The sequence below is a fragment of the Chionomys nivalis genome, chromosome 3 (assembly GCF_950005125.1).
Source record: "Chionomys nivalis chromosome 3, mChiNiv1.1, whole genome shotgun sequence".
In the NCBI taxonomy this organism is placed as follows: Eukaryota; Metazoa; Chordata; class Mammalia; order Rodentia; family Cricetidae; genus Chionomys; species Chionomys nivalis.
Genome location: NC_080088.1, coordinates 108609169 through 108635515, shown reverse-complemented (window position 1 = coordinate 108635515; position 26347 = coordinate 108609169). Strand labels below are relative to the sequence as shown.

At 50.9% G+C, this 26347-nt stretch overlaps 1 protein-coding gene across 1 annotated transcript in view; it reads left to right on the top strand.

Moving 5' to 3' along the window:
* The first annotated feature begins 7009 nt into the window (after positions 1–7009).
* Positions 7010–26347, top strand: part of Tmem132b (transmembrane protein 132B) — a 293665-nt gene continuing 274327 nt past the window's right edge. Inside the window, exon 1 of the mRNA XM_057765861.1 lies at positions 7010–7297. Coding sequence (XP_057621844.1) covers positions 7237–7297 — 61 coding nt within the window. The 5' untranslated portion in view covers positions 7010–7236. The remainder of the gene's footprint in view (positions 7298–26347) is intronic.

Here is a 26347-nt window from a genome sequence, read left to right as displayed (position 1 = left end):
TCACATGAACCTTGGAGATTCCGAGTCATGGCACCAGATGAATCTGATGCCACAGACTGCAAGCCCCGAGTCCTTACTTACTTAGGGGCTTACCATTATGAATACGACATTGCCGAGCCCTGTGGGTTAAATGTAGTGACGAGATGAGCCATTTGCTTACAGCTGGGTTCTCTCAGAAGACCACATGGGACCACAAGTGTCCAGCACTTTCCTTCCTTGCACAGATAATCCCAAGGTCCCCCTCACCCTGTTCGGGGCTAAAGGATTGCTTCCTGAATCACCACAGGGATGTGGGCTCCTCACATCCTAGAAGCTAATTAGCATGAATCCCAGTGCGACACTAAATACCCTCTTCATTCCCCACAGGAAGCGCTCCTGAATAAAGAAGAGAGAATAAATAGAATTTATGATGGATAAAAACGACTTAAAATGCTATAGGCAGATGTGGTCAAGAGAAAGGGCATGCAGATGGGAGAAGCCCATTGTGTCCCGAGGCTCCCGTCCCCATGTGCAAACAGAAGGATGCTGGGTTTCTCCAAAGGATCTGAATTCAAACACTGTGAGAAGGGCTGGTGAGGTGCTTAGAGCATTCTGAATGGTGGGTAGACAGACCTTCAGTACCAAGATAATAGCAGCAACAGCCATCGTGGCAGCAGTGAGATGGCTCAGAGGTTAAGAACCATGTAACAGTCTGTAACCTTAGCTCCAGGGGATTTGATGTCCCCTTCTGGCCTTTTGTGGGTACTGCACACATGTAGTGCATAGTCATACACTCATACACATAAATAAATATTAAAAATGAAAAAATAAATGACATTGCAGCTGTTAGTAATTTCCCAAAATGTGCAAATTTCGTTGTAAACATCTTGATACTTAACAGATTTGGAGTGGATAATAAGCTAATATTCACTGTAGGAATCTTTAGTGAAGGAGCTGGGGATGTAAGTCCCTGTTAAAGGCTAAGACTCACAACCAGAACTTCAAGGAAGCAGAGAAGCTGGGTCTGGAGTTGTGAAGTAATGAAGAGGCTGCTGGCCACCATCACTAATGGGTGGGAATTTGAATGTGCACATCTTTATGGGTTCGTATTGAGGAACCTCCAAGTTGTTTAGATGCTTTGACCCACAGTGTAGATTTGAAGCTGCACCATGAGGCCTGGCCACCCATAGACAGACCCTGAGGACTAACCACCCACAGATACCCCCTGAGGAACGAACATGCACAAGTAAAACATCTAAGATGAGACTTTCCTTTCCTCCCTTCCTTCTTTCCTGTGTGTGTGCACACATGTGAGTGTGTGTTTGTGTGTGTGTCCACCTGCATTTGCACACATAGAGGCTGAAGCAGGACATCAATTGTCCTCAGTCACTTGCCTTGAGGCAGGGTCTCCCATGAATAGGAAGCTCCCTGTTTTGGGCTAGGCTATCTAACTGTCTCTGTCCCACACTTTGAAGGTTACAGACATCTGTGGCCACATCTGACTTCTTACACTGGTGCCGGAGATTCAGACTCAATGCTTCATGGCTGCACAGCAACGCTCCTACCCACCGAGCCATCTCTCTGCCCCATTTCCTTTCTTCTTTCCCCTCCCTCTCTCCCTCTGCAATGCTGGGGATGGAACACACACTACTGAGCCACACTCGAGCCCCAAACTATTGCCTTTCCCCAGTGCACGCTGCAGGTGGCCCCTCCTTTTGCCTCAGGGAAACTGGTTAAACTGAACAAGAACTGCTCTAAAGGTAGAGCCCCATACATCTTTTAAATTGTCACAGAGAGAAACACATGGTACGTGAGACGCTCTGAATAGAATAGAGAACTCCGTGAGAAGAAAGGGGGATGTGATACTTGTAGGTGGACTCTCCTGTCTCGTCAGTTGCTCCCCAAATAACCACACAAGAGAGTTTAGTATTAATCATAAGTCCTCAACCAATAGCTTAGGCTTGTTTTCAACTAGTTCTCATAACTTAAATTAACCCATTTCTATCAATCCATGTGCTGCCCTGGGGTTCATCTACCTCATGGCTGTACTTCCATCCTGCTTGCTCTGAGTCTCATGGTGTCTCCTCTGACTCCCGAGACTCTGCCCTTCTCCCTCCCAGCATTCTTTCTGCCCTGACTGAAAATCCTGCCCAGCCATTGGCCAGTCAGCTTTTTATCAACAATGAGAGCAACACATCTTCACAGTGTACAGAAGGATTATTCCACAGCAAATGCTGTCTTGTGATGCCCTCACTGGCGTGGGGGTGTGCAGGGAATAGGGATGAGTGCACACCAAGACTCTCCAACGTGGGCCCAGGGTTTTGCTTTCTCAGTGTCTGTGTCTTGAGTCTCTGTTGGGAACACGTGATTTGGAAAGCCACTTTACCCTCAAAAAGTCAGCCTATCAGAAGGAGTATTTTGTGTGTGTGTGCACGCATGTGTGTGTGTTTTCTTCCACTTTTATCGTAAGCCCTGAGTTTTTCTGCTGGGTGCTAAGGACTCACAACTGACTGCCTGTTCAGGACTGCCCCTGAACCTGTGTCTATCATCCAGGTTGCTTTTGGCTGCAAACAGCTGTGCATGTCTCAGAAGATGCCTGTGTGGGTTCAGCTCTGCTGCAGACGACATGGTGGCTAAGGATGTCAGGATCTGTCTTTCTTTCTGCCACCTGTAGCTGGTGGTAGGCGCCATCTTTTGTGGTTACCAGACTCTTTCTTGTCACGCCCTCGCGCAACAAGGTATCAAGAAGGACTTTGCCTCTTGTTCAGTCAAGACCTTTACTCTTACTGCCCTTTATTTAGATTTGGGTGGCCGAGGCAAGAGCTGTTGAGTGCTGCAGCTATCTGAGAGGCTGCTCAAGTGAACCAATCCCGGTGGTCTGGGTGGGCAATGTGAGGCTCTGTGGATTTTGCCACCTTGAGTGTGTGCACGCTCTGGCCTTGCTCATGACTACCGACCTCAGTATTTTTCTAGTCCATCTTAAAATTGTTCCAGAGTCACATCCAGGGGGTGCCTTCACTGCTGACTCTTTTAAGTTATTATTTCAGAGTCAGTATTTTATGTATTTGAGTGTTTTGTCTGCATGTATGTCTGCGCACCACATGTGTAGTACCCATAGAGACCAGTAGAGGGCATCAGAGCCCCTAGAACTGGGTTACAGATGGTTGAATAGGAATCCAACCTGGGTCCTTTGGAAGGACAGCACTGTTCTCAACTTCCGAGCCATCTCTCCAGACCCCTGACCAACTCCTGCCCTACTGCTGAGCAGTGGAAGGGCTACAAGACATTTCCCGCTTAAGCACCTCACCCGCACTAGCCAGGTCCTTGCGTGTACGGGCACATTACTCTTTTATGTAACCTTTACATGAACTCCAATCCCTTCTCACTTTCTTATATAAAACATATTTCCCTATGTGGTGGCCCACACCTTTAACTCCAGCATATGGGAGGCAGAGGCAGATGGATCTCTGTGAGTTTGAATTCAGTCTGGTCTACATAGTGTGCTCCAGGCTAGCTAGGACTACACAGTGAGACACTGTCCTGATTTTTTTTTTTTTAAAAAAAAGTTATTGTGAATGACTGTGAATTGGGGGATGGGGATGGTTGATATGTACCACAGCCCGTGGGTGGCAGTCAGTTCTCTTCTTCCAGTGTGGATTCCTAGGATTGAAGTCAGGCACATGGGGCCAGCACCTTTTCCTGTTGAGCTACCTTGCTTTGCCTCCCTCTGGGCTCAGTTCACAGGCTTATGGGGGCTTCTGCCACCTCGTTAAGCTGCTGTCCAACTCTGACTTCCTTCCCTTCTTCCCTTCCTCCCTTCCTCCCTCCTTTCCTCCCTCCCTCTCTTTCTTAGATAGTCACTGGGGGTTCCTTGTGTCATGCCTCCTGGGACATGGTCTAGCCAGGTCCCCAGTTATTGGGGATGGACAGAAGAAGGTGGCATTTCCAAGCAGAGAACCAGAGTGGTAACAAGAGCTCTGTAGAAGAAAACCAGGAAGGAGGCTGGGGATGTGGCTCAGTGGGTAGAGTGCCGGTCTAACATGTACAAAGCCCTGGATTTGATCCAGAGCACCGCATACACCTGTAGGTGCAAGGCTGACATCCCAGAACTCCGGAGGTGGAGGAGAGAGGATCAGGAATCTGAGGCTTTGAACACCTCAGAAAAGAGAGTCCCTTCTCTCCATCTTGTAACGAAGGTCTTGAAATATCCGACTCCTAGCGCATTCTTGATTCCTATTATTTAAGTTAGATGGTCTTCTATTTTGGGAGCCCCTTCGCCCCCGCCCCTAGCTTTCTTGGTTCCCCGGGCGAGAGCGTCCGCCACCTTGAGATGAAGTGCCATCTTCGATCACAAGATGGCAATGTTGCTCTTTGACTGCAGCCCAGTGGCAGCTGGGCGGAGCTTTAGAGGCGAGGTCTGGGAGGCTCAGAAGAGGACCAGCCACCTGCTAGGTAGGGGTGAGCAGAGCTGTACACCTCAGGGCCAGGCTGCAGAACCAGGGGAAGAATCACTTCTGGCCTCAGATTCTCCAGGTGTGCACAGAACCTTGGGGATCCTGCCTGGTGTTCCCAAACCATCAGGCTGGAGGAGAGACTAAGGGGTTTGAGGTTTGATAGGAGTGAAAAAGACGATTTTGGCGAGGGAGCTATGGGGGCTCCTGGTTATGCTATCAGCTCCACTCCGCAGCCTTTCTGGGCCCTTTAGTCTTCCCTCTCTGCTTAGAATTTCTATAAACACCATCTGAAACCCAGGCTTGGAAAACATGCAGAAATGTTTACCCAGAGAAGGCACAGGAAAAGCAGAGCTCCTATCGCTCAAGGGAGCTCAGAAAGGGTTAGGAGTTTATCCAGAGTCACACAGTAGCTCTCTCTCCACCACCTCACTAAACAGACCCCTCTTTCCTCTTTTCAGGATTAAACCATCACTGACAAGGGTCAGTTGGGGAGAGCATTCAAGTCCACCATTACCCTGGATAAACAGCAGCTCTCTGGGGTGTCATGGGGTGCCTCTGAATAGAAGTGTGTGTGGGGGAGGGTAAGGTAACTGCCGCCTTCCATCACACCTGGGATTTTATGGATCTTGGAGTGTGGCCTTGCTGGGTGGATATATGCCTGTCTTTCATGTCCTGTCCCTTCCACCAAAGAAGCCACAGGATGACCCCTGACCCCTTCTTATAACATGATTTCTCTTTTGGTCACAGAGTCTAGCTCTCGATGATCTTGGTCAAGTCCACCCTGGTCTCCCTCTGGCTACGGTTGCGGCTGGGGTACCTGCATCATGGGGTTGTTGTGTACCCTGTTTCTCAGGAGTGACAGGCCTGCTGTGTTTCCTCTCTGAGTCATCACCATTCAGCCCAGGCCTTGCACACAGTAGGTGCTCAGCCCAGGGGTACTCATGAGTAAATGAAGGGGGACAGAAGAGGTGTCTGGAGCAGGTGCTGAGGCTGGCAGCACCCCTATAGGCACAGTCACTAAGAGGGGACAGACAGACCCTCCAAACCAAGGAGGAGCCGAGACCCCGCTGTCCACTCATTGATGCTTTTTCCAGGAGCTCCTTGGCCAGGACATGGGCTCCTGAGGAAGGCCGGACTGCTGGTAGAGCCGAATTCCTTCCTGGTAACGAACCTGGCTTAAGACCAGGCACCTGCTTCTTGCTCTTCTTTTATCGTGGGAGAGCCTGGAGCTGCCTGGGCTAATGAGCCCCTACTAATGAAGCAGGTCGGCCAGCCCCCTCACCAGCTGGCAAGGCTGATGGCCGCCCTTGGAGGGAAATCAGGCACCCGGTGCTAATGGCTGTGCCCAGCATGAGGGTGCTGTCCTTGGTCTGTCAGGTCAGGGGCTTCCAGGACTTCATGTTTCAGGTTGGGAAACTGAGGCTTCTGGGTTCTGCCTGCCCTAGGCGGCACAGGCAGAGCTGTGTTCTCAGCTAAGGACTCTGGGCTGAAGTCTTTGTCACCTCAGCTGACCGATTTGAAGTGTGACCCATTTTTCCAAGCAAAGCTCGGGACACCAGAAACTGGTGGCAGGTGTGACCAGGTTGGGCAGAGCAGGACCCAGATAAGCAGACCCCACAGCAACCGGCCTTGCAGTTTGGCGGAGGGAACTTTCAGGGCCTCTCAGGGCCATTAGAGAAGCCCCTCACGGTTTCCCTGCTTCAAACCAGTCACCTGGACTAGGCTAGGGGTTGTTCTTCAAGAGGGACAGTAGTTTCTGGGACCCTGTTACCCGCGACTGCTTTTCCATGCTGGCTGAAGCCTGGCCCACCTCATGGACGAATCCGATGACTTGCTCTAGTGCGGAATTCGTGGCCCGGGCTTAGCACACTGTAGATACCCCAGCACCGTAGGAGCGAGACGCCCGGGTCTGCCCGGTGCTGGCAGACACTCTTGAGGGCCCTCTGACAGCACCTCATCCATCACGTGCCCTGTCTGCGCTCAGCCTCGCAATAAGTCCCTCGCAGACGCCTCCTTTGCGAGCCTTCCTGTAGTTGCCTTGCCTCTCGACCTCGGGGACGCCCAGCGCTGCGCCTCCAACACACCCTGGGAACCCAGCCCGCACTCAACATGCCCTCTCTGTCCCTACTCTGGTCTCCACAGGCCTCCGCGGCCCTGCGCCCTCCCCTGGGAGTGAGTGGCAAATCCTGTCGCTTAACCGCTGGGTGGCCGCTTGGTGTCTTGGCCCCCGGGGAGGGGGGAGGGGAAGGGCACCTCCCCACCTCCCTTTTCTTTATCCTTTTCCACCCCCGGACGTGTTCCTTCTCCCTTCTTTTATAACCCATTCCTCTTCTTCCTCCCTTCCCTTCCCTTCCCTTCCTCCTCCTCCTCCCCTCTCAACTCTATCCGCTCCCTCTTCTTCTAACCCCATTCCTCCTCCTCCCTCCTCCCTTCCCCTTCTCCCTCCTCCTCCTTTCCTGTCCTCCTCCCTTCTCTTCCCTCCTCCTCCCTCCTGCTCCCTCCTGGCTGCTCCCCCTCCTCCTCCCTCCTCCCTTCCCTCCTCCCTTCTCGGCTCGCTCACTCTCGCGCTGGCTAGAGGGGCGGCCGGCAGCTGGCGCTGGCCGAGGCGGCGGCGGGATGGGACGCGCGCTGGGGCGCAGGAGCCGCGGCGCCGGCGGGGGCCGCGCAACTCCGGCCAAGTGCAGGGCGGGCGCGCGCTGAGCCCGGGCGCCGTCTGCAGCCGGCGGCCGAGCGCGGAGCCGAGAGGTGCGGGAGGCGGCGGCGCAGGAGCTAGCGGAGCCCCGCGCTGGCTCCCGGGAGGACCATGCGGGCCCCGGCCGCGTCGCTCCGGCTGCTGCTGGCGCTGAGCGCGCTCCGCTGCTCAGGTAACGCGGCCGCGTCCCCTCCCCGACCCCGCGCGCAAAGTTGCTGCCTGGGTCCCAAGTCCCGGGCGGCCGCCGCCTCCTGCTCTTGGCGGGGCTGGGAAGCCCCGGGGCGGCCCAAGCCCCGCGCGCGCGTCCCCTATGCCTCCTCTCCAGTCCTAGCTGCCCTTCGCATTCTTTGGGGGCTCCGGGAGCCACAGGCGGGGCTCCCCGGATTCCCATCTTCACTCGGCGGGGCACCCGGGCTCGGGGGTCTGTGTGTGGGGGGAATGTCGTGGCCCAGCATCCGTGGACCTCTGTCCTGTTGCCTGGACACCTGCGGGGCCTGGAGGTCGTCTTGGTCGGCGTTGTCTGGCTTGGCCGTAGTCCCTCCCGCGCCCGGTTACCCTCCTGTCTCCAGCCTCCCAAAGCCACCCACTCCCCCAAGTGTCTCCCGAAGGCAACGTGGTAACCCCACTGTTCGTCCCCTGGAAGCTCAGGTCGCTCTAGAGCCCTGACCTGTGGACTGGCAGGACCCGGGAGCGTGGTCCAGTAGCCCCGGGTCGGGTCGCGCTGGCATCTGGTGATGTCTAACGTATCTGTGTTCAAAGCCCTTGCCCCGGTATCGGGGATTCGCGCAGCTGTCGCCTAAAGCCCGCGAATGGGGAAGTCAGAATAGTCAGGTATTTGCTGTTTGCAGCCTGGGTTGGAGTTGACTCAGCTCGGCCACCTCGGTGTTGTTACGTGTTGGTTGTAGAGGAAGCTTATCCTAAAATGACAGTACCCCCCTCCCCCACCCCAGGCAAGTGGAGACAATCCCAAAGGCTGGGAAGAAGCAACAGTCACGAGCCATGTTCATGTGCGTGCGAGGGCTGTGTTCTCCAGACCTTTAAAACACACGTTTTGAGAGCAGGTAGCTCAAGACTGAGAGCATCCCTTCCCGTTCCTTAAACCAACCAACCGCACAGATACCCAGAATGCAGAAGGAAAAAAAAAACGCAACCTCAACTTTGCGGCTCTGATTGCCTGGGTGAGGTCGCACTTAGGAGCAAGCTTGGATGCCGACTTTTTTTTTTTTTTAAATAAGGATGACTGTGCATGGGAAAAAAGTAAATATTGCCTTCCTCCCCGATGCCCTCAAGTGACCCCAACTATTTACTAAGACTTTCCGCTTGGAGAGATAGTGGCTGGTCCTGAGCTTTGGCTGGGCCCCGGAGGATGGCACTAGTCTTAAAGTGGAGGGTTCTTTCTTGGCGTGGTTAATGAGCTGCCGCGAGCTGTTTGGCTCTTGGCACTGATCTGCGGCCTGGAGTGGGCTACTGACGGGGTCCAGGCCGCTTCCTCCGAGCGGAAGCCCTGAGTCGCGTTTGCCAAAGTGCACAGTCCCTCGGACTTGAAAATTGCAGTGTTGTGTCTATTTTCTCTCTCCATGGGGGTCAGCGTTCGCCGGGCTGTGCTCAAGAGCGGATCTGGGCAGCCTTGGAGGAGGAAGCTGCCTGTCTCTTGTCTTGAGCCAGAATGAGTCCCCTCACCCTGTCCAGCCCCACCCAGCCACAGAAGAGCCTGTGCATGACTCTGGGCAGCTTGTGGTGGGAGGGAGGATGTGCCACCCCTGGGAACCCATTCCTGGCCCTCCGATAACACTGTCAGTACAGCCAGCAAGGCAGAGTTTTCCATGCTTGGGGTCCTTGGTCGCCCATGCCTTCCACCGGTTCCCACCAGGGACATAAAGAGAACACAATTTGCTAAGTCTATATTTAGCTTCAAAGCAAGGGTGATGTTCCTGAAAGAGCTGCCTACACTTGGTTGATTGGGAGTTAACCAGCTTCATCTAGAGCTGGCTGCATTTTCTAGATCATTTCTGGACCAACCTTGGACTGGCTGGGGTCCTGGGAGAGGGGTTTGAGAGAGTTCACCTGTGAGGGGGTTCTCCCATCGCACACGCGCGCGCGCGTTGTTGCCTGTGCCCCCTTCCTGCGTGGGCAGCTACCGGGAGAAGGAGCGTGGTAGGCGGACTTCTTGGAGCCTCGTGAGGGCTGAAGCATACGGAATTGTACTTGGTTGGAGTCAGCACAAATCCTCCGGCTTAGCGACCAGGGGGCCCCATCATTCAAACCATGTTTGTGCATACTGTGGCTTTGGAAGTTAGTGATGCATTTACAGACCACGTCCCCTGGGGGAAATTGACAAGCCTTGTTTTGTTGACCCTGGGTGCTTTTTTTTCGAGAGGGGAGCTTGTCTGTGGAATGGGGTGGGTGGGGTGCACCCCAGCCCCCTCAGAGAGCCTTGCTAGTGACAAGTTTGCCATTGTAGAGTCGGCGCTGTTGGCTTGCAAGTCACAGGGCTTAGCCCTGCCTAGTCCTGGTGCAGTGTGGCAAGTGGTCTATTTGTTTCTCATTACACCAGGTCTTGGGAAGGGGTGGCCCTGTGGTGTGGGGAAGGGGTGGGGTGGGGGAAAATGCTAATTCTGTGGCAGCTTCCAGTGATTTAATGGCATTGGGGACCTTCTCAGAGTAAATCATCTGGTGCCCCTCCTCCCGCTAGTGGCAGGAACCGGGAGGCGTGGGGCTTCCTCAGGAGCTCCGCTTGGGTGACTGGAGCCAACAAAGAGTGCAGCGGTTGCCATGATTCGTAGGACAAAAAGAAACCCCTCATTTGCTGGCTCGGAGTCTGGGAGGGTGGTCTGGGCCAGTAAAGCCCTTAAGGGTTTCCTTCTCAGAGAGCCCCGAGTTCCGGGTAGCCCTTTCTCTCCTGGGTCTCAGTTGAGAGGGATGGAGAGAGTCCATTTTCCTGCAGGCTGTAGCTCTCGGCCCCTGGGGCCTGAGAGGAGGAGGAGGGGCTTAGGTACCACCCGCAGCTCTCGCAGAAGAAGCGACCCAGAGCAGGAAGGGGCCTCTGAACACTGCCCTGCCGCAAGGTAGGAGGCTGGGGCCAGGCGGTGTGAACTTCATTAGACTGGTACTCTGTCCCCTGGCTAAAGCTCTGCCTTCTCAACTCATTGCCCTGGACCTTCTAACCTCACACGTAGCGCTTGGCTGTGAAGGCGGTTTCCACATAAGGAGCCCCAGGCTATGACAGCAACAGCCCAAAGTAGCCACCTGAAAGACAGGGACTGGAGTCAGAAGAGTGCAGGTGCTGATGGGAGTCGGGCTCTGTGTGGCAGGTTCTCTGAGCCTCTTCTGCTAGGAGCACCAGAGAGCCTGCTCCTCTGCAGGTGGGTGAGGGTTTCTGTTTATGAAGATTTTTACAGGGGAGACTAAGCAACCTAACTTTCATCTGTATGCCTTGGCATGTGCACTCTCCCAAACAATACTTTAAAAAAATGAAAGGCAAATATTGGCAGGCCCATCCATGCACACCTGCCTCCTGATCCTTTGTGGTTTCTTGTTCTTTGACCCCATCCCTGTGTGTGTGGTGTGTATATGGAGGTCAGAGGTCAACATCAGGGGATGTGCGCTGTGATGCTCTACCTTGCTTTTTGAGACAGTCTCGGGAGTCTGGAGTTCACCAGCTAGTCTAGGCTGTCTGGCCAGCGAGCCGAAGGGATCCTCCTGTCCTTGAGGGGCTGGGGTTACAGAATGCGCTGCTGCACCTGGCTTTTAGATGGGTGTCGGGGATTGAACTCAGGTTTTCATGCTTGCCTGTAAGCACTTTACTGACAGCCACCTCCACAGCCTCTGGTTCTTCCTCTTGAAGGTGTCCTAGAATTGGTAGAGACATAGGCTGGCTCTGCCTGTGGTCTATCCCAAGCCCTTTCTAGCTGCAGCTTCACTGACTTGCAACAATTACAACAATCATCTTGGGGTAGGCACTTCTGCATCACGTTTTGCAGATGAGAAAACTGAGGCGGGGGAGGTGCCGGGTTGGGTGACCGCCAGAATTGTGCATAGCAGCATTCGCATCGCAGGGTTTTCTCTTAGCTATCGTGCTCTCTGTATGAATGTTGATTTCAGGAGAATGTATTTGCTTTTAATTGATGATGATGACGATGTGTGTAGGACCTCAGTTACCACGGGGCACATGTGAAAGTCAGAAGATAGCCTGCGAGAGTTGGTTCTCTCCTTCCACCTTCATGCGGGCTCTGGGGATTGAACTCAGATCGCCAAGCTTGTGCGGCGAGTGCCTTTTAACCACTAAGCCCTCTTTGCTGGTCCTGAGTTTTGGGGCTTTGGTTTGGACCCAGGAACATAGGGTTCCTGAGGGGAATGTTGTGCCTCTCATGAGGTATTCTGTTCAGGAGAAATTAGTCTTTTCTCAAGTCTGCTCAGTGGAAGCTTCTACTGTTGGTTGCAGAGATACCTGGTATTGGGGAAGACAGAGCAGGTGAGAAACGCCAGCCTATGTGGATGCTTGCCACCTTTGGGGACCTCTGGCATGGCAGTCTCATTTTTTTTTCACATGGAGAAGAAAACCACAGTAAGTGAAATAAGTCAGATTCAGAGAGACAGATATCACATTTTTTCCCATTTGCAGATCCTTGATTTTATAGAGGCACAAAAAGTCATACATGCACATGGGGTGTGAACATAGAAGAGGATCTGTGGGATGAATGGCAATTATGGGAGGGGAGGGACGGAAAGGGAGGCACATGAATGTGGTCAAAGGACAGATGTACTTATCTGAAAATGTCTATGAAAGCCATTGCTATTTTCAATGAACATATGCCACCTAAGGAAAGAAAATGAAATTTAAAACACAAAGTTGGTGATGGGCGTGGTCATGCATATCTTTAAATCCAGCATTTAGGAGGCTGAGACAGGTGGATCTCCGCGAGTTCAAGGTTAGTGTGGTCTACGTAGTGAGTTCCAGGCCAGTCGGGGTGAGACCCTGCCTCCTACAACAAAATTGAGAGCCTGGACAGAAAGCTGTATTGGTTAATCTTGGCTTTTTTTTTTTTTTTTTTCTTTTTTCGAGACAGGTTTTCTCTGTGGTTTTGGAGCCTGTCCTGGAACTAGCTCTTGTAGACCAGGCTGGTCTCGAACTCACAGAGATCCACCTGCCTCTGCCTCCCGAGTGCTGGGATTAAAGGCATGCACCACCACCGCCCGGCTTAATCTTGGCTTTTAAGCGTGATATCTGAGTGAGTTCCCTAGGACCCACATCAAAAAGTCAGGTGTAGTGAGTGATGCATGCTTGGAATAGCTCTGGGGATGTGGACACACCCGTGTGGGGCTCAATGGCCGTTTCAGCCTAGTCTACTTGGTGCATTTCAGGCCTTTCAAAAAACAAATAAAAAACCCAAGGTGCAGAGCACTTGAGAAATGACATCCCAAAGCCATCCTCTGGTCGCCACTTGCACCCATACACAAACACACCAACTCCTTCCTCTCAACTGGAACTGTCAGTGTCTCTGTTCAGGTTTGAGATATTAGCAGCATTGGCTTAGCCCCTTGGCCTCTTCAAAGCTCCATTTTCCCATCTGGAAGCTTGACCCTGAACTACCTTTCTAAAGATCTTAATTATTATAGGATTGGGGTTCCCCAGCAAGCACAAGGCTTGTGATAAAATTTACAGGAGTGAGGCTGTCCCCATAGGCGGAGCTACAGAGAGAAGAGCCACAAGCCATGAAACACCAAACAGCTTTAAAAATGCTGTGTCTTTGGGCTGGAGAGACGATTTAGCTGTGAAAACTAAATTTCCAGCTCTTCAGGAGGACCCCAGGGTTCAATTCCCAGCACCCATGTTGGCTGGCTCATAGCTTCCTGTAACTCCAGTTCCGGGGCAACCAATGCCTTTTTCAGACTTCCTCCAATACCTGTGGCATGCGTATATTTGGGCATGTGTACATGCACATATAAATAAAAATAAAATATTAAAAGATACCACTGGGTATTGAATGTAGCCAAGGCTGACTTTGAAGTTGAGAGCTGGGGTTACAGAGTTGCACCACCATGCCCAGCCACCAACGGGTTCCTTGATGCAAGACTTCATTGGGGTTCTTGAGTAGCTCTTGGAGTGAGATTGGCTATATCCCAGGTAGGGACCCAGAGGCACGGAGAATGCCAGGGATGGACAGTATGGCCTGTGTGTGCAGAATGGGGTCTCTTCCTTGAAACTCCTGATTCTGCCGTGATGGTACCTCCTTGGTCGGGAGCCTGCTCCATTTCCCTGACCTCAGTCTTGGTGGGCTGTGAGTTTGGGGTGTGTAGCACAGCCTGGATGATGATGGGGAAGCACCAACAAGAGTGCCTGATGCGGAGAGACTGGCAATGGATCTGATGAGACTTCTTGGTAGAAGCAACGGTTTCTAAAGACGTTCCTGGGGCTGGAGAGGTGATGCAGGAGTAGGAGCACTGGCTGCTCCTGCGCAGAACCAGGTTCTGTTCCCAGCGCCCACATGCTCATCTGCAACTCCAGCTCCACAGACATGGGGCACATATGTGGTGCACAGACATATATGCAGGCAAGAGACTTCATGTATTAAAAAGAGAAAATTCAGGGACTGGAGAGTTGGCTCAGCAGTTAAGGGCACCTGTTGTTGCAAAAAACCTCCTTGGGAACCAAGTGTGCATGTTGTGCACAGACGTACATGCAAGCAAAACACTCATACACATAAAGTAATATAAATAAATCTAATAAGCAAATAAAATTTCCTTATTTTCTCTATATTTTTATCTATCTATCTATCTATCTATCTATCTATCTATCTATCTATCTATCTATCTATCTATCTATCATCTGTCATGTGTCGTGCTACAGTACATGTGCGAAGGTAAGAGGTCAACTTGCCGGAGCTGGTTCTTTCCTTCTACCATGTGGGTCCCTGGGATTGAACTGGCTCTGCTTTAAGTTCTTTTAGCCATCTTACTACACTCTGTTCTCGCTCTTTTTCTGTGAGAATTTTTATTTCATTATTTATTTATTTAAATTTAATTTGCTCTTTTGGCAGTTGCAAACATGAATTTAGGCAGGCAACATATGTATATATTTTTTTTAACCTGAGACCTAAATTACCAAAAAGAACCAGCTCTGGGGAAGGGTTCCAAGTAGAGGAATGGGCCCCTGGTATCTCGCTGCAGAGCGTCTGGATGCTGTGTCCCTCACATGCTCACTCATTGCCCACTCGCTCCTCATCCAACAATCACACATTTATCATCACTGGGCATCTGGAATGCCACAGGGGACAAAAGGATGGCTTCAGTCTCATGGGAGGGGCTGTCACTCTCAGCTGGTAGGCAGCAAAGTGAGGGAGAGATAAATACCTGCTCGGTGGCACAGGGAGAGGCAAGGTTGGGGGCACTTTGGTTCTCATCCAGTGCTTGATTCTGCTTCTCCCACACAGGGCTTGGGGAGAGGGAGAAAAGCCCCGTCCTTTCTGTTGAATTCCAATGCCTTCTCTCTGTGCAGCCACCTGGCTCCGCCTTTGGGGTGCTTGAGTCGAACTCCTTCCCCGATGCCAGGCTCCTTGGCTGATGCACGCCCTCCCTCTCTCCATGCTCTGGGCCCAAAAATAGTTACATAAGAAATTGATGGGGTCTAATCGGGCTCACCAAGGTTTATGACTGAGGGTGATTGATTGCGAGCCTCTCCCTGAGCCTGGAGTTTCATAGCTTTAGTTTGAATTAACCCACTGAGCACACACTCTGGTGACTGGTCCAGTGTCCTGAATTGGGGAAGAGCGGCTGTGAGCATTACTCTTCGGGTTCAGCTCTGGTCTCCTGTCCTCCAGCTGGGGGTCCTTGTGTGCTGTGCCATCCTCTGTGGGTACCCCTGGGGTTGCTAAGGAGCCAACTCGCTGGGGATATGGGGATGTTCCCAGTTTCCGCTGACCACCTGTGGGTGGCCATATGACCTGCAGACCTTACCTCTTAGCTGCTGTCATTTAAGAACCAGGTGCTGTCAAATATTGCAGGTTTGGGGGTTTCCACAAGAAACATCAGGATCTCAAGTTCGGCATGGCGGTTCACGGTTGTAATCCCAGTGTGCAGGGGTGCAGAGGCGGGAGGATTACTGCAAGTTCAATCTGAGCCTGGACAACATAGTTACAGAATAGTCTGTGCTACATAGTAAGATCCTGACATGCACGCATGCGCACGCGCACACACACACACACACAGATACACAATCCAGTGTTTGGGAAGTGTGAACAGTGACCAACCGTACTGAGACTCAGTTTCTCTGTCTATAAAATGGGGTGCTGCCAGCCTTCTTCCTCACAACCTTCTTCCAATTTACCTCACCTTTTGTGCACACTCTTGTGAATTCTGACACATTTTTATTGCACCTTCCTGAGCCTAGTGACAACAGTGACAGGCCGAGGTCCCTGACCTAGGATGTGGCATGAAGGCAGCAAGCTTGAAACCATGATAGTTGGGAACATGGCTTCGTCATGGGAGGCTCTGCAGGAGACACTGCAGACAAGGGTGCCAGGAGAGGATGGCTTTGTCTTCAATGGGTTTGAACAGTGGATTTGAGCCAAGGCCTGAAGAGGAGAAGGGGGAGGTGGTTAGGTGGGGTGTCAGTCAGGGTTCCCTGGAGTAACAGAACTTATAGAATGAATGTCTGTGTATGCATCTATCTATCTATCTATCTATCTATCTATCTATCTATCTATCTATCTATCTATCTATCTATCTAAGGGGATCTATTGGAATGACTTACAGGCCACAGTTCAGCTAATCCAACAATGGCTGGCTGAGAATGGAAAGTCCAAGGATCCATAAAGCTGGATGTCTCAGTTGGTTTTAAGCACACACTGGGATCCCCAAGAAGTAGGCTCCAATGCCAGTGAAGTAATGGATATGCCAACCGGGTGAGGGCAAACGGCAAAGAACGAAGGTGTTGGCGTACAAAGGAGTTCCACCATAGCCCGGAATGCAGTATAACAAAGGTTTATTTATTTGGGGGTAAACTCACAATAAGGGTAGAGATGCGCAGTTCTCTGCATGCTCGGGGAACTGGAACTGAATCCAGCAGTCAAGAGGGCAGCACATGCTTTTCATCTGTATTTATATACATGAGACCACACCCAAAGTGGGCCAGTATTTTAAAGGTTATTGGTTGAGGGAGTTCCCACGGAACAAAAGCTTCCCTTTTCCATGCCTTTATGTAGGCTTCCTGAAGGTGTGACCCAGATTAAAGTGTGTGTCTTCCTCCCTCAAAGGTCTGGACTAGGAGTGGATTCACCCACTTCAAACAAAGCAAAAGTCTCTCACGGGAGTGGCCTCCATTTCTGGATTATAGTTCATTCCCGATGTAGTCAAGTTGGCAACCAAGAATAGCCCTCACAGTGGGCAGCGTTAAAGGAATGACAGACACAGAGCTCTAAGGAGGGAATGGGCTTCGCAGGGACAAAGAGCAGAAAGGAAGCCAGCGAGGTTTGTGTGAGTGAGGAAGGACAAGGGTGGGGAATGAGGGCTCTCGAGATGACTCAGTAGCTCAGGGGGCTTGCCGCCAAGACGGACACCTGTGTTTGAGCCTTAGAATCCACACGAGGGGAGGGAAGAACAGAGTCCTGCAAAGTGACCTCTGACCCCCACACATGTACCATGGCACACGTATACACATATACACAAGTACACACTATTGTATAAATAAATAAATAAATAAATGTTAAAAAAAAAAAAAAGAATGGGAAAGGAGGCCAAGGAGGTGACGGCTCAGAGGCCCCTGGTGATGAGCGACATTGGCAGGTATGAGGAGGATGGACACAGGAGACCCTGCTGGCTACTGCAATAGTCCAGGCAAATGATGGTGAAGTCTTACTGGGAGCTGCAGCTGTTGAGACTTGGGCACGGTTTGAAAATTGGTCCTGGGATTTACTGATTAGATTTCTTCAATAAATATTTCCATGGGTGGGCTGGGGGAGAGGCACAGTTGGCAAAGGGTTTCTCTTACAAACTTGAGGACTCGAGTTTGAGGGTTTATGTTAAAACAAACAAACTGGGCATACTGGTGTGCACTTGGAATCCCAGAACTGGGGGAGCAGAGACCAGGCCAGTGTGACACCTTGTCCCCAAAACAAGGTGGATGGCACTCGAGGAATGACACCTGAGGCTGGCCTCTGGCTCTGCAGGCATGTGCACATGCACCTACATACGCCTGTGCAAATATGTTTCCTGTGTTCTGACTGCGTGTGTATGTGTCAGTGTGGGTGGAACTAGGGCCACATCAATGTGTGTGAAATGACAGATTCTGCAGAGAATCTGACCTGTGAGTCAGGTTCTTACTTTTTTAGATACTCCCAAAGCCATGCAGAGAAGGTTATGTGTGTGAAGCCAAATCAGGGGCTGGCGAGGTGGCTCAGTGGTTAAGAGTACTTGCCGCTCTTACAGAGGACCTGAGTTTGATTCCTAGCACTCATGTCCTATGGCTTTTACCTGCCTGTAACTTCAGCTCTAGGGGAACTGACACCCTCTGCTGGCCTCTGTTGGTACCTGCGCTCACATGGTACACACACACACACACACACACACACTTGAAAAAAAAAACCAACTAAACCAGGTGTTATGGTGCATACAATCCCAGCACTCTGGAGGTAGAGGCAGGAGGATCAAGAGTTCAAGGTTATCCTCACTTATATAGTAAGTTCCAGGCTAGTCTGGGCTGTATGAGACCCAGTCTCAAAAAAAGCAAACCAGCAACCAACAAACAGAAACAACCCTCAGCATAGACCGGCAAGGAGGGTAAAGTCAAGGTGGTTCATGAGACAGGACACACGCAATGTTGACTCTTAATAAATGTGAGTAACTCTTGATAAAATCCTGGTGATAGTTGAGGGGATCCAGGCTCAGCTCCTCTCTTAACACCCCCTCCCCCCCATACCAGAGCAAGCTGGTATAAGGTACAGTTCGGTTCCTAACTGGGATCTGGCAGATTCTGCTCACATAGTGGGTGTGATGATTTTGGCACCACGCTGAGGTCTAGCTGATATGGGTTCTCAGGCCATTGAGTAGCTGCATAGATAAAAGGTGCTGTGCCAATGAAATTCTGTTTTTCCAGGAATTTCCATGACACTCTAGAGATGTGTAAAGCCATTCACCCAACCCTCTGCTGGCCTTGGCTCTTTAAATATTGCTTGTATTTCTTGTACTCTTTAAACCAGGCATTTGGGCTCATGACACAGCTTAGCAGTGGGGGTGCTTGCCACCAAGCCTGATAGCCTCCATTCCACCCTCAGAGCCACGTGATGGAAGAAGAGAATTGAGTCCCAAAAGTTGTTTTCTGACCTCTACATATGTAGCATGAAACTCATAGCCAGCAAATAAATGATAAATTAAAAATAAATTAAAGCAGCCATTAGCACATAGTGGCCTCATGGACTGTTATTGGCCCTCCGCTTGCTGTTTGTAAATAAAGTTTTATTGGTTCTTGGTCCTCCCTGCTTGTTTATGGGCTGTTTCAGTACCATGGGAATCCAGCAGTTGTGATGGGGTAGTACGAACGGTAGAAAACCCCCTATTCTCTGTCCTTCCTAAAGATGCAGTTTGCCTCACATAGTCAAGCAGGGCATTCTCTTTGCGTTCAGGGGGCACTTCCACTGTGAAGAACAAGGGGCCCTTTCTAATGTCAAAGAAATCATCCAGCTCCCGAGTGAGGACAATGGCCGCTTTGGTGTCTCCTGGTGGAAAAAGAACAACATATTGATCGAAAGTGGCTGTCAATTCAGCAGCCTTTGAAGGCGGGTCTGGTAATTACAGTAGCATTTATGTAACGTTTTAAAAATAGTAGCACATGTGTAGGCTAGCTATTTTTTACTCTGCAGGCACAGCCTGACGGCTCACAGCTCAGAAGACCCCCTCACCGGGCTGCTGCTGCTGCACAAGCCCTGAGACAGAGACTCCCTCCTTCATGTCTCTTCTCTGACCCTGTGTTTGTCTATTTCTTACTGGATCGTTTTAAAGACGTGCATGCCTATAATATTTGAAAATGTCAACACTGAGATTTAGGTATACTCCCAGAGATGGTACAACAAATACAGAAGCTTGTCACCACTCCAGTCTGGACTCTGTAAAACCTGCAGTGTCCCGGTCCCCAGCCGTGTGATATGTGGTGAAAGTGGTTCAGGTGTGGATGGATCCAGCTGCCTGATACCATCCTAATCGTTGCTTTCTCTTTCTCCCCCTCCCTGCCCCCCACCCACCCCTTTTAAGTTCCCTTTTCATCTTTGCCAACTTAATTCAAACCTAGGCTTGCTCTTCCTGATGACAGGGTGGGCCACAGCCAACCCTGGCCTGTCCTGGTACCGGTAAGAGGTCAACCGTCTTTTTCTGAGCCAGCTCAGCATGAACCCCAGGGCTGCTTTGATCTGGACTAACTCGGGCCCTCTTCTGACCCAGGTATCAGAGACTGTGCCCAGGGTGTGGAATGCTGTGTCTGGTCAGACAGAAACTCACCTCTGAGGCTGGTACTGGACAAGGTGTGCTTCCTTGGGAAGCAATGGGCTGAGGCTGGCTGCAGCCTGGCTGAGGGAGGAGGAGGGACTGCTCACATGCTGTTGCTGACCCAGGGGCCATTGTCTAGCAAAGGTGACTCCACACTCAGACCCTGGCTGCCCTTCTGGGCAGGCTATTGAACTATGAGTCCCCCTTCCTCCTCAGCGTTTGCACATGGGTTTTGGCTACTTTGTATAGTGTCTTAGTTAGGGTTTCTGTTGCTGTGAAGAGACAGCATGATCATTGCAAGTCTTTTTTTTCTTCTGTATAACCACCCTGGCTGTCCTGTCCTGACACCTGCTTTATAGACCAGGCTGGCCTTGAACTTACAGAGATCTGCCTGCCTCTACCTCGCCTCTACCTCCCAAGAGCTGGGATTAAAGGTGTGAGCCACTAACGCCTGGGCAACTCTTATAAAGGAAAACATTTAATTGGGGCTAGCTTACAGTTTTGGAAATTTAGTTTATTATCATCATGGCAGTGCATGGCAGTGTGCAGGCAGACATGGTGCTGAAGAAGGAGCTGAAAATTCCACATCTTGATCTGAAGGCAATGGGAAGTGGACTGAGATACTGGGCGTAGCTTGAGCATATATAAGAATTTCCTCAAAGCCCATTTCCATAGTGACACACTTCCTCCAACACGGCCACACCTCCTAGTAGTGCCACTCTCTATGAGCTTATGGGGGCCACTGCAGTTACAGTTACAGTCAAATTACCACATAGAATGCACAGAAAGTTGGGAAAGTGGGACTGGAGAGATGGCTCAGTGGTTAAGGGCACTTGCTGTTGTTCCAGAGGACCTGAGTTTGGTTATTATCACCCACAACAGGTGGTTCACACTTAATAACTCAAATTCCAGGGGTTTTCATACCCTTCTGACCTTCTTGTCCCTTGCACACACCTATACACACACCTGCACACATAGTGATATTTTGTGTTTTAACAAATAAAACTTTTCTGAAGATCAGAGAAGCAGAGCAGCCAACGACTAGAGAGTTTTTTTTTCCCTCTACTAATGCTCAGACCAAAGGGTCGATCCTGTCCTCAGACTGCATCTCCAGACTGCATCTGTCTCCACCAAACCTCAGACTGCACTGTTTCTGTCTCTTCCCACCTTATATTCCTCTCCCTACCCAGCCTTATCACTCCTGTCTCCACCTCCCTGGTGCTGGGATTAAAGGCACGTGACTCCCGAATACTGGGATTAAAGGTGTGTGCCACCACTCCCAGACCTCTAGTGCCTTAGCTCTGCACTCTGATCTTCAGGCAAGATAAACTTTATTTATGAAAATACAAACAAAATATCACTACACACAAAAAAATCTTTAAAAAAAAGTTTGAAAGATAGTCCATATTTGCCATAATGGTAACTGGACTTTACCCCCACTGCCTGCTCCTGGAGGGCTCCCATGGAACCAGGTACACCAGCGTCAGAGGGGTTTCTCTGGTGGGGGTGGTGCTATCTGGTTCTTCTAAAAAGTATCTCTTATTACCTTTTATTTATTTATTTTTAATAGTTTGTCATGGGGTATGTGTGGAGGTCAGAGGACAACTTGCAGAAGTTGGCTCTCTCCTTCAACCATGTAGGTCCTTGGGTTTGAACTCAGATCCTCACATTTGGTGGTAAGTGCCTTACCTACTGAGCCATCTTGCTGGCTCTGTTGTTTGGTTCTTAAGCACCCATGGGCACTGCTATAAAATCCCTGAAGGTGTGTATATGTGTGTTGTTTGTGAATGTCGAGGAGTTGGGGTGGCCTCAGGCAGGGGACTGGCATTGTTAACTTTAGTGAAGGAAGGAAAGGGCCAGGAGAAGGGGTCAGGGAGGGAGATAGTCAGTGTCTGTGACAGGGTACGGTTGTCGGCCACTTCTACCTTCTTCTAGAATAAAACCCCTAGCCCCTCACTGGGGGATTCTAGGCAAGCACTCACCACTGAGCCATACCCCAACTCCACACTGAGGGAGGCTAGGCAGGTGCTCTACCACTGAGCCACACCCCAGTCCCTCATTGGGGGATTCTAGTCAGGGGCTTTACCACTGATCCATACCTCAACCCCACCCTGGGGGAGGCTAGGCAGGTGCTCTACCACTGAGCCACACCCAAGCCCCTCACTGGGGGATTCTAGTCAGGGGCTCTACCACTGAACTACGTAACCAACCTGTGCTGATTTTTCTTTGAGGAACCCAGTCCCCCCTGTTCCAAAACTCTGGTCTCTGTGTTGCTGACTTTTCCCTCCTCTCTTGGGTGGGCTCATGATTTGTATCTGACCAATCAGAGTGTTCCTTTTCTTGGGCCTCAAGGACTGGGTCAAGGTTAGGGACAGTAGCCTGGTTGGGCTGATCACCATTAGCCCTGGGAAGCTTGCTGCCACTTTGGATTGGTGCTGCCTTGGTGGTGGAGTCTGTGGGAGGTGTTCCTGTCACTATTAGACTCAAATGAGCACGAAGAGAACTCTTCAACCGCTCACACTGTGACTGTTTGGTTCCCACAGCTGGGCAGGGTCTTGGGGGAGTCTTTAGCATCAGACTGTCCAGGTGCCATCAGCTTTGGGGCTCCTTTGAGAAGTGGGTGGGAGAGGGTCAGCTTCTTGGTTCCTTGTCTGCATCTTGTCTGCTGGGGCTCCCATGCCCAGAGCCTCATTTCTTGCTAATGGTGGTCCTTCACCAGCCTTGACCCTTTGCACTTGCTCTGTTGACGTCAGTGGTTGGGGCTGGGGACACGGCTGTCAGTAAAGTCCTTTGCTGTGCAAGCATGAGGACCTACCTGAGTTTGATCCTCAGGATCCCTGTAAGAAGCTGGTGTGGGGACATGTGCTTGTAACCCCAGTGCTGGGAGGTAGAGACAGGAGCCTCTCCAGCCTCCCTAATCAGTGAGAGACCCTGTCTAAACCAAACCAAATCAAACCAAACCAAACCAAACCAAACCAAACCAAACCAAACCAAACTATGGTGGAGAGGTCCTGGGGAGCAACAGGTTGAGATTTTGCCCTACCCGGTATCCCTAGACATCTTTTTAGCCCTAAGCCTTTCTTTTTTTTTTTCCTCTTTTTTTTTTCTTCACTCACTTTAAGCTGCTTCCATTGAAATCAGGAAGTCTTGACAAGTATCAGATTAAGCTTCTCAGACCGTCTTGCCTCCCGGTGACCTTGGCCGCTCCTCCTGGCCCCAGCTGTGCTCCACTGAGAGCTGGTCTGGTCTAACTAATGCGCCAGCCAGGCCTGAGCCCACAGCGGGCAATATTGGTGTGGATATGTATCTAGCCCATTCCCCTTGCCTATTCCCCCTCCTTGAAGACTATCAGGTGAAGTAGACGCCATCAGCCAGTGATGACTGACGTGTCTCCTTTGTGCCCCTCCCCTCCCCGTCAATCAAAAGTGCTTCTTAAGTGCTCCATCTCCTGCACCTGTCTGGTTGGCGCTGAATGTCAAAGATGAAAATGTTATTGATGTTCCTATCTCAAGGCTCATGGGAACTTTACCACGCGAGTGAACCTCACAGAGGCCCTGTTTGTTTGTTTGTTTATTTAGAGACAGGGCCTCACTGGGTAAGCTCAGGCTTGCTTTGAACCTGAAATATTCCTGCTTTAGCTTGCCTGGTGCTGGGACATCTGGCATGATTTGGGGGATTTATTTATTTATTTATTGAGACAGAATTTCTCTGTGTAGCCCTCTGTAGACCAGGCTGGTCTTGAACTCAGAGATCCGCCTGCCTCTGCCTCCTGAGTGGTGGGATTAAAGGCATGTGCCACAACTGCCTGGCTGATTTCAGTGGGTCTTAAAAAAACTAAAAAGAAATTTAAACATGATTCCAGGGTCTTTAAGAACCTCTGGGTTCCACCCATTTTTACATTTGAAAAGCTAATCAGTTTATTTAAAATGAATGGGTGTTGGGCTAGAGAGATGGCCCAGCTGTTAAAGGCTAGGTTCACAACCAAAAATATAAAATAAATGGGTGTTTTGCTGGCATGTATTTATGTTCGTCATGTGTGTGCAGTGCCCAAGGAGTTCACAAAAGGGCGTTGGACCCTCAAGAACCGGAGTTACAGATTGTCGTGAGCCATCATATATATGCTGGGAACTGAACACAGGTACTCTGGAAGAACAGCCAGTGCTCTTATCTGCTGAGCCGTCTCTCCAGCCCCTGTTGCCTCATTTTAGATTTGATGTCTTTACACTTCTCAGCCACTGGCAGAGCCATTGCTGACCCCAGCATGTTCATTTTCAAAGACAGGATTTTGTAGTCGGTTTTTAGGGTCAGTAGGAGGTCCTTGCAGGATTTATGTTGCCTGTGGGCACAGATAACTAGAAAACATCATATTTTCTTCAACAGTCACAAATTTGTGCTGTACAGTGTGACTTACTCGTTTTCCACCTGCCCTTTGTACCAGCGTTTCTGTCAATAAATGCTGGATCTGTACCAGGCTGGGGGCAATGACAAGGTTTTAATTACTAGTAAGTAAAGAAAACCTGCCTGGCCATTAGAATGAGACCTGAAGACTGCAAGGTCAAGTCTAGCCTAGGCAACTCTTGGAGACCAATGACTCAAGATGAAAAGAAAAGGAAGGCTGTAGCTCAGTGACAGAGAGCTTGCTTAGCAGGCAAGGGGCCCTGGGTTCCATGCGCAGTCCTGAAAAATAATAAAGGGAACGTGAGGAGTCAATGGCAAGACACTGCCTCTTTTAGGGTGGCGTGGAGCCCTCAGGGTGGCGGCTTCACTGAACTTTCTCCACAGACGAGGACTGTGGGGCTGGGTGTCTCATTCCACTCCTACAGCAATCACAATTCAACCGGGAGGGCTTACAGGAGGCGTGGCTCCGAGGGGCGTGGCTCCGAGAGGGCAGCGCTCAGGGAAGATGTGGCTGGACACTGCTTGGCTCAGGGAGGTCTGGTAGGCACTGGGATGGCTGGGAATCCTGATCCTTCCTCTGTCTCTTTGAGGAATCTCTTCGTGGCCTAGCTGTGACCCCACCTTCCCACACAGAAGCCGGCTGGGTGGGGCATTTCATCTCCTGCCGCGTGCTCCGAGAGCTCAGCCAGTTCCGGGGAGCCACCAGCTTCGGTTTCAGTGGTCGTGTGTTCTCGGTTCTCAGACAAACCCTCCCATTTTTCCTCATTCACGCTTGCTCCCCAGGGCTTCATTCTGAGCTGTTAGCATTCCAAGGTGGCAGCAGCAGCCTTCATCAATGCGAGAAACTTGAATTAGAATATGAATTTCACCTGGGGCCTGGGCTCATTGTTTCTGAGCTGAGCGCACATTTACCAGCGGGAGGTGAGTCGCGCTCTGTCTCGTCTGGCAGGCACCTGGGGGAGGGTGGGAGGTTCTGAAGCCCCAGCGAACGCCCGGCTCTCTGTGGGGGTCCTAAGTCCTGCCGCCTTATGGGAGGGAACCTTTGCCAATGTCTGCTCTGGAGTTGGGAAGTGGTATCTCAAGACCAGCACCGCCCAGGGGCATCAGGCGGCTGGCCAGCCCAGGGCTTTAATCATTTCTAAGCCAAGATTTAATGTGAAAATCTAGAATTTCTGATTTTCTCTCGAGAGGAGCAGGCAGGAGCACTGAGTTCTTCCTATATGACTGTTGTCTGTGGGACTGGAGATTGCCCCTCTGGTACACTCTCTGCTTCACGCAATGGATGTGCACACCCCTGTATTCGCGCACACATGCATGTGCGTGCTCGCACACTATTTTTCCTCCCCAAGATGCTTTCTGGTCAGGGTGTTTTATTGCAGCAACAGAAATTGCAACTTGGCCACAGGATCTCCAGCACTTGTCAAGATTGGCCTTGAATTCACTCTGCATCCTCAGGGCTGCAGAAAGGGCTCCAGGACTACACTAAATAGCAATATGTACAGTAACAAAACACAGAGTGTAAGAAGCTGGCCACATAGTCACACTATGTAAGCCGATGCCATAGTCACCTCCCCTTTAAGGTGTCGGGGGAATCTCCTCTTCAGGGCTGCATCATATTCCACTGTGTATTAGGGACTTGGATGTTTTGAACCTGTGAAGCTCTCGGAAGCTGCCCACTCTGAGGTGACTTTGAGGTGGTGTTGAGGGGAGGAGGAGTCCCCTTCTGTGGCCCTGTGGGATCCCTTCCAGGTCTTAAGAGGAGCTTTGTCTCTGCGGTCCTAAGTCTGAAGCTTCTTTGATTCCACACTGACCCTCCTCCCCAGGTTTAGGGGGACCTTCTTTCTAAATTAATTCAGGCTGGAAGAGGGGTGTTGTATTAATCTGTTGCTTTTATTGGTTAATTAATAAAGAAACTGCCTAGGCCCATTTGATAGGCCAACCCTTAGGTGGGTGGAGTAAACAGAACAGAATGCTGGGAGAAAAAAGCCGAGTCAGGTGAGTCGCCATGATATTCCCATTCCAGACAGACGCAGGTTAAGATCCTCCCTGGTAAGCCAGCTTGTGGTGCTACACAAAATATTAAAAATGGGTTAGATCAAAATGTAAGAGCTAGCCAATAAGAGGCTGGAACTAATGGGTCAGGCAGTGCTTAAAAAAATACAGTTTCTGTATAATTATTTCGGGGCATAAGCTAGCCATGTGGGCGGCTGGGTGCCGGGGACGCAGCCGCCCCCCGCCCCCCCCCCCCCCCCCCCCCCCGCTCATTATTACAACAGTAGCTGGGTTCCCTTCATGTGCTAAGTTCACCAAATGGTACAAAGCAAATGTTTGCAGAGTAGAGTAGATTAGGGGT